At 46.2% G+C, this 14,033-nt stretch overlaps 1 protein-coding gene across 1 annotated transcript in view; it reads left to right on the forward strand.

Annotated features, from left to right (window-relative positions):
* Positions 1-355: 355 nt before the first annotated feature.
* Positions 356-14,033, forward strand: part of LOC140349287 (copine-8-like) — a 57,741-nt gene continuing 44,063 nt past the window's right edge. The window contains exons 1-4 of the mRNA XM_072435569.1: positions 356-430; positions 5,420-5,523; positions 7,487-7,591; positions 7,848-7,889. Coding sequence (XP_072291670.1) covers positions 5,429-5,523; positions 7,487-7,591; positions 7,848-7,889 — 242 coding nt within the window. The 5' untranslated portion in view covers positions 356-430; positions 5,420-5,428. The remainder of the gene's footprint in view (positions 431-5,419; positions 5,524-7,486; positions 7,592-7,847; positions 7,890-14,033) is intronic.

Below are 14,033 nucleotides of genomic sequence, written 5' to 3' on the forward strand. Positions count from 1 at the left end.
CTCTCTCTGGTCACAATTGTGGTCTCTCTCTGTGGTCACATTGTGGTCTCTCTCTGGTCACATTGTGGTCTCTCTCTCTGGTCACATTGTGGTCTCTCTCCTGGTCACATTGTGGTCTCTCTCTGGTCACATTTGTGGTCTCTCTCTGTGGTCACCATTGTGGTCTCTCTCTGGTCACATTGTGGTCTCTCTCTGGTCAAATTGTGGTCTCTCTCTGTGGTCACATTGTGGTCTCTCTCTGTGGTCACATTGTGGTCTCTATCTGGTCACAGTGTGGTCTCTCTCTGTGGTCACATTGTGGTCTCCTCTCTGGTCACAGTGTGGTCACTTTTTGTGGTCTCTAAAAATGTTCTGTTTGTGTTTCAGGGGAATCCCAGGAAGGAAGTGTGGGAGTGTGATCATCAGAGCAGAAGAGCTCAGCAACTGCAGGGTACTACTACTATTACTACTACAACTACTATTACTACTACTACTACTACTACTAATACTACTACTAATACTACTACTATAGTAGAAAAAGCTTCAGTTGTAGTCATCTGGACTCAGTTTGAAAAAGTAGACGTTTCGACTCTCATCCAAGAGTCATTGTCAATAACAGAATTTAGGTCGAGAACTCCGATATTAATACTGTTCTGTGGTAAGGACCCGCCCATTGGGAGGAGCCTGCCTGAAGTAGAAAGAGTTGTTTGTTTCAACAGAAACTCCCCCCTTGTATCTACCGAGCCTATTCAGAATCTTAATGAGCTGTTAAAACCTCTTTGTCTTAGTGAGACCCTGGCTCAACCACCCTGAGTACCTGATTAGCATTTGAATTCCCTGGTCCTTTACCTTTCCAGGGGTTCAGTAACCCATTATCAGCACAGAAGAAATACAAGTTCAGGACCTCAGAGCGCCGTGCATCTCCATCTTGAAGCCTCTAATCACTCGTTTGAAGACGGTGAGGTGAAGGTTTTAAGCAGGAGAAAAGATGGTTTGAAAGAGGAGTCAAGGAAGCTATTTTTGTTAAAAAAGAAAGACCTTCTTTAAACAGAAATGGAGGGCTTAGGTTTAATCTTCCTGTTATTTATAATGGGTTACTGAACCCCTGGAAAGGTAAAGGACATTCAGATGCTAATCAGGTACTCAGGGTGGTTGAGCCAGGGGTCTCACAAAGACAAAGAGGATTCTAATAGCCATTAAGATTCTGAATAGGCTCGGTAGATACAAGGGGGAGTTTCTGTTGAAACAAACAACTCTTTCTACTTCAGGAAGGCTCCTCCCAATGGGCGGGTCTTACCACAGAACAGTATTAATATCGGAGGTTCTCGACCTAAATTCTGTTATTGACAATGACTCTTGGATGAGAGTCGAAACGTCTACTTTTTTCAAACTGAGTCCAGATGAAACAACTGAAGCTTTTTTTACTATGGAACACGCCTGGACGAATGAGGGATTACACCGACAAATACTACTACTACTGCTGTTAGTGTTGTTCCTCAGTCAGACCTTCAGTGCGATGCCTTCACTGTCTCTCTGAGCTCTGTTACCACGGAAACACACTTTGGACTAAGAATATCAGCGGCTCAAGAAGACACACACACAAACACACACACACACACACACCACAAACACACACACACAAACACACACACACAAACACACACAACACACACACAAACACACACACACAAACACACACACAAACAAACACACACACACAACACACACACAAACACACACACAAACACACACACACAAACACACACACACACAAACAAACACACAAACACACACACAAACACACACACACACAAACAAACACACACAAACACACACACACACACACACAAACAAACAAACAAAACACACAAACACACACACAAACACACACACACAAACAAACACACAAACACACACACACAAACAAACACACAAACACACACACACACACACAAACAAACACACAAACACACACACAAAACACACACAAACAAACACACACACAAACACACACACACAAACAAACACACAAACACACACACACAAACAAACGCACACACACACACAAACAAACACACAAACACACACACACAAACAAACACAGACACCACACACAAACACACACACACAAACACACACACACAACAACACACTCACACACAAACACACACACACAAACACACACAACACACACAAACACACACAAACAAACACACACAAACACACACAAACACACACAAACAAACACACACAAACACACAGCAAACACACACAAACACACACACACAAACAAACAAACACATACACAAACAAACACACACACACACACAAAACACATACACACACACACACACAAACAAACACAAACACACACAAACACACACAAACACACACAAACAAACACACACAAACACACACAAACAAACAAACACACACAAACACAAACGCACACAAACAAACACACACAAACACACACAAACAAACACATACACAAACAAACACACACACAAACACACACACACAAACACACACACAAACACACACACAAACACACACACACAAACACACACACAAACACACACACAAACACACACACAAACACACACACACAAACACACACACAAACACACACACACAAACACACACACACAAACACACACACAAAACACACACACACAAACACACACACAAACACACACACAAACACACACACACAACAAACACACACACAAACACACACACAAACACATACACAAACAAAACACACACAAACACATACACAAACACACACACACAAACACACACACAAACACACACACAAACAACACACACAAACACACACACACAAACACACACACAAACACATACACAAACACACACACACAAACACACACAACAAACACACACACACAAACACACACACAAAACACACACACACAAACACATACACAAACAAACACACACAAACACATACACAAACACACACACACAAACACACACACAAACACACACACAAACACACACACACAAACACACACACAAACACATACACAAACAAACACACACAAACACATACACAAACACACACACACAAACACATACACAAACAAACACACACAAACACATACACAAACACACACACCACAAACACACACACAAAACACACACACAAACACACACACAAACACACACACACAAACACCACACACAACAATACACAAACAAACCACACCAAACACACACCCTAAGTTATACTTTGTAGTTTAAGTAGTCGAGAGTGAGCTGCTGCAGAGGCTCTGGACCTGGTTCTAGTTCTAGTTCTGGTTCTAGTTTTGGTTCTTGTTCTGGTTCCGGTTCTGGTCTGGTTCTGGATCAGCCTCTAGGAGCAAGAGGAGCTGTCTGGGGGAGAGGGAGATCTGGCTGTGGAATGCTGTCCCCTGTATATTCAGCTAAAGTCAGTTCTAAACTGACTGTCGCCCATGGAAACAGCAAATCAAACTGGCTCCCACATGTGACGGAACTCTTTATCTGCCTCTCCCCCTCCTCTCACCCCTCTCTTCTTCTCTCTTCTTCTTATCTCTCTCCTCCTCTCTCTTCTTCATCCTCTCTCCCTTTCTTCTTCTCTTCTTCTCTCTTCTTCTTCTCTCTCTCTCCCCCTCTCTCCCTCTCTTCTTCTTCTCTCTCCCCCTCTCTCCCTCTCTTCTTCTCTCTTCTTCTTCTTCTTCTCTGTCTCTCTTCTTCTCTCTCCCCTCTCTCTCTCCCCCTCTCTCCTCTCTCTTCTTCTCTTCTCTCTCTCTCCCCCTCTCTCCCTCTCTTCTTCTCTCTTCTTCCTCGCTCTCTCCTCCTCTCCCCCCCTCTCTTCTCCTTCTCTCTCTCCCCTCTCTTCTTCTTCTCTCTCTCTCTCTCTTTCTCCTCTCTTCTTCTTCTCTCTCTCCCCCTCTCTCTTCTTCTTCTCTCTCTCTCCCTCTCTTCTTCTTCTCTCTCTCCCCCTCTCTTCTTCTCTCTTCTTTTTCTCTCTCTCCCCCTCTCTCTTCTTCTCTCTCTCTCCCTCCCTCCCTCCCTCTCTTCTTCTTCTTTCTCTCCCCCTCTCTCCCCCCCTCTCGTCTTCTCTTCTTCTCCTCTCTCTCTCCTCCTCTCCTCTTCTTCTCTCTCTCCTCTTCTCGTCTCTTCTCTCTTCTTCTTCACTCTCCCCTCTCTCCCTCTCCGCCTCTCTTCTTCTTCTCTCTCTCCCTCTCTCTCTCCTCTGTCCTCCTCTCTCTTCTTCTTCTCTCTCCCCCTTTCTCCTCTCTCTTCTTCTTCTCTCTCTTTCCCCCTCTCTCTCCTCTCTTCTTCTTCTCTCTCTCCCCCTCTCTCTCCTCTCTCCTCCTCTCTCCCCCTCTCTCCCTCTCTTCTCTCTCTCCCCCTCTCTCCCTCCCCCTCTCTCCTCTCTCTTCTTCTTCTCTCTCCCCCCTCTCTCCTCTCTCTTCTTCTTCTCTCTCTCCCCCTCTCTCTCTCTCTCTCTCTCCCCCTCTCTCTCTTCTTCTTCTCTCTCTCCCCCTCTCTCTCCTCTCTCCTCCTCTCTCTCTCCCCCTCTCTCCTCTCTCTTCTTCTTCTCTCTCTCCCCCTCTCTCTTCTTCTCTCTCTCCCCCTCTCTCCCTCTCTTCTTCTCTCTCCCCCTCTCCTCTCCTCTCTCCTCCTCTCTCTCCCCCTCTCTCCTCTCTCTCTCTTCTTCTCTCTCCCCCTCTCTCTCTTCTCTCTTCTTCTCTCTCCCCCTCTCTCTCTTCTCTCTTCTTCTCTCTCCCCCTCTCTCTCTCCTCTCTTCTTTTTCTCTCTCTCCCCCTCTCTCTCCTCTCTCCTCCTCTCTCTCTCCCCCTCTCTCCTCTCTCTCTCTTCTTCTCTCTCTCCCCCTCTCTCTTCTTCTCTCTCTCCCCCTCTCTCCCTCTCTTCTTCTCTCTCCCCCTCTCTCTCCTCTCTCCTCCTCTCTCTCTCCCCCTCTCTCCTCTCTCTCTCTTCTTCTCTCTCCCCCTCTCTCTCTTCTCTCTTCTTCTCTCTCCCCCTCTCTCTCTTCTCTCTTCTTCTCTCTCCCCCTCTCTCTCTCCTCTCTTCTTTTTCTCTCTCTCCCCCTCTCTCTCCTCTCTCCTCCTCTCTCTCTCCCCCTCTCTCCTCTCTCTCTCTTCTTCTCTCTCTCCCCCTCTCTCTCTTCTCTCCTCTCCCCCTCTCTCCCTCTCTTCTTCTCTCTCCCCCTCTCTCTCCTCTCTCCTCCTCTCTCTCTCCCCCTCTCTCCTCTCTCTCTCTTCTTCTCTCTCCCCCTCTCTCCCTCTCTTCTTCTCTCTCCCCCTCTCTCTCCTCTCTCCTCCTCTCTCTCTCCCCCTCTCTCCTCTCTCTCTCTTCTTCTCTCTCCCCCTCTCTCCTCTCTCTTCTTCTCTCTCTCCCCCTCTCTCTTCTTCTTCTCTCTCTGCAGGAGTCGGTGATGCTTCAGTTTTGTGGGAACAAACTGGACAAGAAGGATTTCTTTGGGAAGTCGGATCCGTTCCTTGTGTTTTTCAGAAGTAACGAAGACGGATCGTGAGTCACAAACACCTCCTTAGACTTTATGTGTGAATGGTGATGAGAGAGGGCAGGACATTCAGCAAGTTGTCAGAACCAAATCCAGACGGCATAAGTACTCTCCACTCACATGACCGTCTCATGAGCTCATGCAACTTTAGGACTTTAGTCTGGACTTTAGTCTGGACTCCTCTGACCCTTTTCCACCAGGCTGCTGATGGTACTGCTTCTGGTTCTGGTGCTGCTGGTTCTGGTGCTGGTTCTGGTTCTAGAGCTCACATTAGACTCTGGAGCTCACATTAGACTCTAGAGCTCACATTAGACTCTGGAGCTCACATTAGGCTCTAGAGCTCACATTAGACTCTAGAGCTCACATTAGACTCTAGAGCTCACATTAGGCTCTAGAGCTCACATTAGACTCTAGAGCTCACATTAGGCTCTAGAGCTCACATTAGACTCTGGAGCTCACATTAGACTCTGGCGCTCACATTAGGCTCTAGAGCTCACATTAGACTCTAGAGCTCACATTAGGCTCTAGAGCTCACATTAGACTCTGGAGCTCACATTAGACTCTGGAGCTCACATTAGACTCTGGAGCTCACATTAGGCTCTAGAGCTCACATTAGACTCTGGAGCTCACATTAGACTCTAGAGCTCACATTAGACTCTGGAGCTCACATTAGACTCTGGAGCTCACATTAGGCTCTAGAGCTCACATTAGACTCTGGAGCTCACATTAGACTCTAGAGCTCACATTAGACTCTGGAGCTCACATTAGGCTCTAGAGCTCACATTAGACTCTGGAGCTCACATTAGACTCTAGAGCTCACATTAGACTCTGGAGCTCACATTAGACTCTGGAGCTCACATTAGGCTCTAGAGCTCACATTAGGCTCTAGAGCTCACATTAGACTCTGGCGCTCACATTAGACTCTAGAGCTCACATTAGACTCTGGAGCTCACATTAGACTCTGGAGCTCACATTAGACTCTAGAGCTCACATTAGACTCTGGCGCTCACATTAGACTCTGGAGCTCACATTAGACTCTGGCGCTCACATTAGACTCTAGAGCTCACATTAGACTCTAGAGCTCATATTAGGCTCTGGAGCTCACATTAGACTCTGGAGCTCACATTAGACTCTAGAGCTCTCGTCACAGCTGAGGGTCTTCCGCTTCATCAGGAGAAAGAGAGCGAGTGGGCGTGGCACTAGGAGCAGTGGAGCGTTGGGACACGCCCTCAGGCTCAGAAAGGCTCTAAACACGCTCACGCCGCACTCAGACTCACACAGGCCTTTTATTGTGAAAATCACCCTCAGGAAACAACTCCGACCCGGTTTGACAAAGCCCGGTTTAAGTCTCAGGTCGGCCGCATTCAGCCCGCGCTCCGAGGCGTGAACTCCACGTGGAGGAGGGAGCGGAGGGAACCGTGGAGGAGGGAGCGGAGGGAACCGTGGAGGAGGGAGCGGAGGGAACTCCACGTGGAGGAGGGAGCGGAGGGAACCGTGGAGGAGGGAGCGGAGGGAACCGTGGAGGAGGGAGCGGAGGGAACTCCACGTGGAGGAGGGAGCGGAGGGAACTCCACGTGGAGGAGGGAGCGGAGGGAACCGTGGAGGAGGGAGCGGAGGGAACTCCACGTGGAGGAGGGAGCGGAGGGAACTCCACGTGGAGGAGGGAGCGGAGGGAACCGTGGAGGAGGGAGCGGAGGGAACTCCACGTGGAGGAGGGAGCGGAGGGAACTCCACGTGGAGGAGGGAGCGGAGGGAACCGTGGAGGAGGGAGCGGAGGGAACCGTGGAGGAGGGAGCGGAGGGAACTCCACGTGGAGGAGGGAGCGGAGGGAACTCCACGTGGAGGAAGGAGCGGAGGGAACTCCACGTGGAGGAGGGAGCGGAGGGAACCGTGGAGGAGGGAGCGGAGGGAACTCCACGTGGAGGAGGGTGCGGAGGGAACTGTATCTATATTAAAGTGTTTGTGTTTCAGATTCACGATCTGCCACAAGACGGAGGTGGTCAAGAACACTCTGGACCCGGTGTGGCAGGCCTTCAAGATCCCAGTGCGAGCGCTGTGCAACGGGGACTACCACAGGTCAGGAACTACACATACAGGAACCTGACGCTGCCCATCAGAACTTGTACTTGTTCTTGTACTTGTACTTGTACTTGTATTTGTACTTGTTCTTGTACTTGTACTTGTACTTGTACTTGTACTTGTATTTGTACTTGTACTTGTACTTGTACTTGTACTTGTACTTGTACTTGCACTTGTGAGCGAGTACATTTGGTCATGTGACCAAACCCTGACTAAAACCAAATCCTGAAACAAAAAATGTGTTTTGTTTCAGGAGCATCAAAGTGGAAGTTTACGACTGGGACCGAGACGGAGGGTGAGTCCAGGACTAAACCAGGACTAAACAGGACTAAACCAGGACTAAACCAGGACTAAACCAGGACTAAACCAGGACTAAACCAAGACTAAACCAGGACTAAACCAGGACTAAACCAGGACTAAACCAGGACTAAACCAGGACTAAACCAGGACTAAACCAGGACTAAACCAGGACTAAACCAGGACTAAACCAAGACTAAACCAGGACTAAACCAGGACTAAACCAGGACTAAACCAGGACTAAACCAGGACTAAACCAGGACTAAACCAAGACTAAACCAGGACTAAACCAGGACTAAACCAGGACTAAACCAAGACTAAACCAGGACTAAACCAAGACTAAACCAGGACTAAACCAGGACTAAACCAGGACTAAACCAAGACTAAACCAGGACTAAACCAGGACTAAACCAGGACTAAACCAGGACTAAACCAGGACTAAACCAGGACTAAACCAAGACTAAACCAGGACTAAACCAGGACTAAACCAAGACTAAACCAGGACTAAACCAAGACTAAACCAGGACTAAACCAGGACTAAACCAGGACTAAACCAGGACTAAACCAGGACTAAACCAGGACTAAACCAGGACTAAACCAGGACTAAACCAAGACTAAACCAGGACTAAACCAGGACTAAACCAGGACTAAACCAGGACTAAACCAGGACTAAACCAGGACTAAACCAGGACTAAACCAGGACTAAACCAAGACTAAACCAGGACTAAACCAGGACTAACCAGGACTAAACCAGGACTAAACCAGGACTAAACCAAGACTAAACCAGGACTAAACCAGGACTAAACCAGGACTAAACCAGGACTAAACCAAGACTAAACCAGGACTAAACCAAGACTAAACCAGGACTAAACCAGGACTAAACCAGGACTAAACCAAGACTAAACCAGGACTAAACCAGGACTAAACCAGGACTAAACCAGGACTAAACCAGGACTAAACCAGGACTAAACCAAGACTAAACCAGGACTAAACCAGGACTAAACCAAGACTAAACCAGGACTAAACCAAGACTAAACCAGGACTAAACCAGGACTAAACCAGGACTAAACCAGGACTAAACCAAGACTAAACCAGGACTAAACCAGGACTAAACCAGGACTAAACCAGGACTAAACCAGGACTAAACCAAGACTAAACCAGGACTAAACCAGGACTAAACCAAGACTAAACCAGGACTAAACCAAGACTAAACCAGGACTAAACCAGGACTAAACCAAGACTAAACCAGGACTAAACCAGGACTAAACCAGGACTAAACCAGGACTAAACCAAGACTAAACCAGGACTAAACCAGGACTAAACCAGGACTAAACCAAGACTAAACCAGGACTAAACCAGGACTAAACCAGGACTAAACCAAGACTAAACCAGGACTAAACCAGGACTAAACCAGGACTAAACCAGGACTAAACCAGGACTAAACCAAGACTAAACCAGGACTAAACCAGGACTAAACCAGGACTAAACCAAGACTAAACCAGGACTAAACCAGGACTAAACCAGGACTAAACCAAGACTAAACCAGGACTAAACCAGGACTAAACCAAGACTAAACCAGGACTAAACCAGGACTAAACCAGGTCTAAACCAAGACTAAACCAGGACTAAACCAGGACTAAACCAAGACTAAACCAAGACTAAACCAGGACTAAACCAGGTCTAAACCAAGACTAAACCAGGACTAAACCAGGACTAAACCAGGACTAAACCAAGACTAAACCAGGACTAAACCAGGACTAAACCAAGACTAAACCAGGACTAAACCAGGACTAAACCAAGACTAAACCAGGACTAAACCAGGACTAAACCAGGACTAAACCAAGACTAAACCAGGACTAAACCAGGACTAAACCAAGACTAAACCAGGACTAAACCAACACTAAACCAGGTCTAAACCTGGTCTAAACCAGGACTAAACCAGGACTAAACCAGGTCTAAACCTGGTCTAAACCAGGACTAAACCAGGACTAAACCAGGTCTGAACCAGGACTAAACCAGGTCTAAACCAGGACTAAACCAGGACTAAACCAGGTCTAAACCAGGACTAAACCAACACTAAACCAGGACTAAACCAGGACTAAACCAGGACAAAACCAGGACTAAACCAGGTCTAAACCTGGTCTAAACCAGGACTAAACCAGGACTAAACCAGGACTAAACCAGGTCTAAACCAGGACTAAACCAGGACTAAACCAAGAATAAACCTGTTCTAAACCAGGACTAAACCAAGACTAAACCAGGACTAAACCAGGACTAAACCAGGTCTAAACCTGGTCTAAACCAGGACTAAACCAGGACTAAACCAGGTCTAAACCAGGTCTAAACCTGGTCTAAACCAGGACTAAACCAGGACTAAACCAGGACTAAACCAAGACTAAACCAGGACTAAACCAGGACTAAACCAGGACTAAACCAAGACTAAACCAGGACTAAACCAGGACTAAACCAAGACTAAACCAGGACTAAACCAGGACTAAACCAAGACTAAACCAGGACTAAACCAGGACTAAACCAAGACTAAACCAGGACTAAACCAGGACTAAACCAGGACTAAACCAAGACTAAACCAGGACTAAACCAGGACTAAACCAAGACTAAACCAGGACTAAACCAGGACTAAACCAGGACTAAACCAAGACTAAACCAGGACTAAACCAGGACTAAACCAAGACTAAACCAGGACTAAACCAGGACTAAACCAAGACTAAACCAGGACTAAACCAGGACTAAACCAGGACTAAACCAAGACTAAACCAGGACTAAACCAACACTAAACCAGGTCTAAACCTGGTCTAAACCAGGACTTAACCAGGACTAAACCAGGTCTAAACCAGGACTAAACCAGGTCTGAACCAGGACTAAACCAGGACTAAACCAGGTCTAAACCAGGACTAAACCAGGACTAAACCAGGACTAAACCAACACTAAACCAGGACTAAACCAGGACTAAACCAGGACTAAACCAAGACTAAACCAGGACTAAACCAGGACTAAACCAAGACTAAACCAGGACTAAACCAGGACTAAACCAGGTCTAAACCAAGACTAAACCAGGACTAAACCAGGACTAAACCAAGACTAAACCAAGACTAAACCAGGACTAAACCAGGTCTAAACCAAGACTAAACCAGGACTAAACCAGGACTAAACCAGGACTAAACCAAGACTAAACCAGGACTAAACCAGGACTAAACCAAGACTAAACCAGGACTAAACCAGGACTAAACCAAGACTAAACCAGGACTAAACCAGGACTAAACCAGGACTAAACCAAGACTAAACCAGGACTAAACCAGGACTAAACCAGGACTAAACCAAGACTAAACCAGGACTAAACCAGGACTAAACCAGGACTAAACCAGGACTAAACCAGGACTAAACCAAGACTAAACCAGGACTAAACCAGGACTAAACCAGGACTAAACCAGGACTAAACCAAGACTAAACCAGGACTAAACCAGGACTAAACCAAGACTAAACCAGGACTAAACCAAGACTAAACCAGGACTAAACCAGGACTAAACCAGGACTAAACCAGGACTAAACCAAGACTAAACCAGGACTAAACCAGGACTAAACCAGGACTAAACCAGGACTAAACCAAGACTAAACCAGGACTAAACCAGGACTAAACCAGGACTAAACCAAGACTAAACCAGGACTAAACCAGGACTAAACCAGGACTAAACCAAGACTAAACCAGGACTAAACCAGGACTAAACCAAGACTAAACCAGGACTAAACCAGGACTAAACCAGGACTAAACCAGGACTAAACCAGGACTAAACCAAGACTAAACCAGGACTAAACCAGGACTAAACCAGGACTAAACCAAGACTAAACCAGGACTAAACCAGGACTAAACCAGGACTAAACCAAGACTAAACCAGGACTAAACCAGGACTAAACCAAGACTAAACCAGGACTAAACCAGGACTAAACCAGGTCTAAACCAAGACTAAACCAGGACTAAACCAGGACTAAACCAAGACTAAACCAAGACTAAACCAGGACTAAACCAGGTCTAAACCAAGACTAAACCAGGACTAAACCAGGACTAAACCAGGACTAAACCAAGACTAAACCAGGACTAAACCAGGACTAAACCAAGACTAAACCAGGACTAAACCAGGACTAAACCAAGACTAAACCAGGACTAAACCAGGACTAAACCAAGAATAAACCAGGACTAAACCAGGACTAAACCAGGACTAAACCAAGACTAAACCAGGACTAAACCAGGACTAAACCAAGACTAAACCAGGACTAAACCAACACTAAACCAGGTCTAAACCTGGTCTAAACCAGGACTAAACCAGGACTAAACCAGGTCTAAACCTGGTCTAAACCAGGACTAAACCAGGACTAAACCAGGTCTGAACCAGGACTAAACCAGGTCTAAACCAGGACTAAACCAGGACTAAACCAGGTCTAAACCAGGACTAAACCAACACTAAACCAGGACTAAACCAGGACTAAACCAGGACTAAACCAGGACTAAACCAGGTCTAAACCTGGTCTAAACCAGGACTAAACCAGGACTAAACCAGGACTAAACCAGGTCTAAACCAGGACTAAACCAGGACTAAACCAAGAATAAACCTGTTCTAAACCAGGACTAAACCAAGACTAAACCAGGACTAAACCAGGACTAAACCAGGTCTAAACCTGGTCTAAACCAGGACTAAACCAGGACTAAACCAGGTCTAAACCAGGTCTAAACCTGGTCTAAACCAGGACTAAACCAGGACTAAACCAGGACTAAACCAAGACTAAACCAGGACTAAACCAGGACTAAACCAGGACTAAACCAAGACTAAACCAGGACTAAACCAGGACTAAACCAAGACTAAACCAGGACTAAACCAGGACTAAACCAAGACTAAACCAGGACTAAACCAGGACTAAACCAAGACTAAACCAGGACTAAACCAGGACTAAACCAGGACTAAACCAAGACTAAACCAGGACTAAACCAGGACTAAACCAAGACTAAACCAGGACTAAACCAGGACTAAACCAAGACTAAACCAGGACTAAACCAGGACTAAACCAGGACTAAACCAAGACTAAACCAGGACTAAACCAACACTAAACCAGGTCTAAACCTGGTCTAAACCAGGACTAAACCAGGACTAAACCAGGTCTAAACCAGGACTAAACCAGGTCTGAACCAGGACTAAACCAGGACTAAACCAGGTCTAAACCAGGACTAAACCAGGACTAAACCAGGACTAAACCAGGACTAAACCAAGACTAAACCAGGACTAAACCAGGACTAAACCAGGACTAAACCAAGACTAAACCAGGACTAAACCAACACTAAACCAGGTCTAAACCTGGTCTAAACCAGGACTAAACCAGGACTAAACCAACACTAAACCAGGTCTAAACCTGGTCTAAACCAGGACTAAACCAGGACTAAACCAGGTCTAAACCAGGACTAAACCAGGTCTGAACCAGGACTAAACCAGGACTAAACCAGGTCTAAACCAGGACTAAACCAGGACTAAACCAGGACTAAACCAGGACTAAACCAAGACTAAACCAGGACTAAACCAGGACTAAACCAGGACTAAACCAAGACTAAACCAGGACTAAACCAACACTAAACCAGGTCTAAACCTGGTCTAAACCAGGACTAAACCAGGACTAAACCAGGTCTAAACCAGGACTAAACCAGGTCTGAACCAGGACTAAACCAGGACTAAACCAGGTCTAAACCAGGACTAAACCAGGACTAAACCAGGACTAAACCAACACTAAACCAGGACTAAACCAGGACTAAACCAGGACTAAACCAAGACTAAACCAGGACTAAACCAGGACTAAACCAAGACTAAACCAGGACTAAACCAGGACTAAACCAGGTCTAAACCAAGACTAAACCAGGACTAAACCAGGACTAAACCAAGACTAAACCAAGACTAAACCAGGACTAAACCAGGTCTAAACCAAGACTAAACCAGGACTAAACCAGGACTAAACCAGGACTAAACCAAGACTAAACCAGGACTAAACCAGGACTAAACCAAGACTAAACCAGGACTAAACCAGGACTAAACCAAGACTAAACCAGGACTAAACCAGGACTAAACCAATACTAAACCAGGACTAAACC

Source organism: Eucyclogobius newberryi, unplaced genomic scaffold (assembly GCF_026437365.1).
Source record: "Eucyclogobius newberryi isolate DKJ021-1_F unplaced genomic scaffold, fEucNew1.0.hap1 SCAF_7, whole genome shotgun sequence".
Lineage (NCBI taxonomy): Eukaryota > Metazoa > Chordata > Actinopteri > Gobiiformes > Gobiidae > Eucyclogobius > Eucyclogobius newberryi.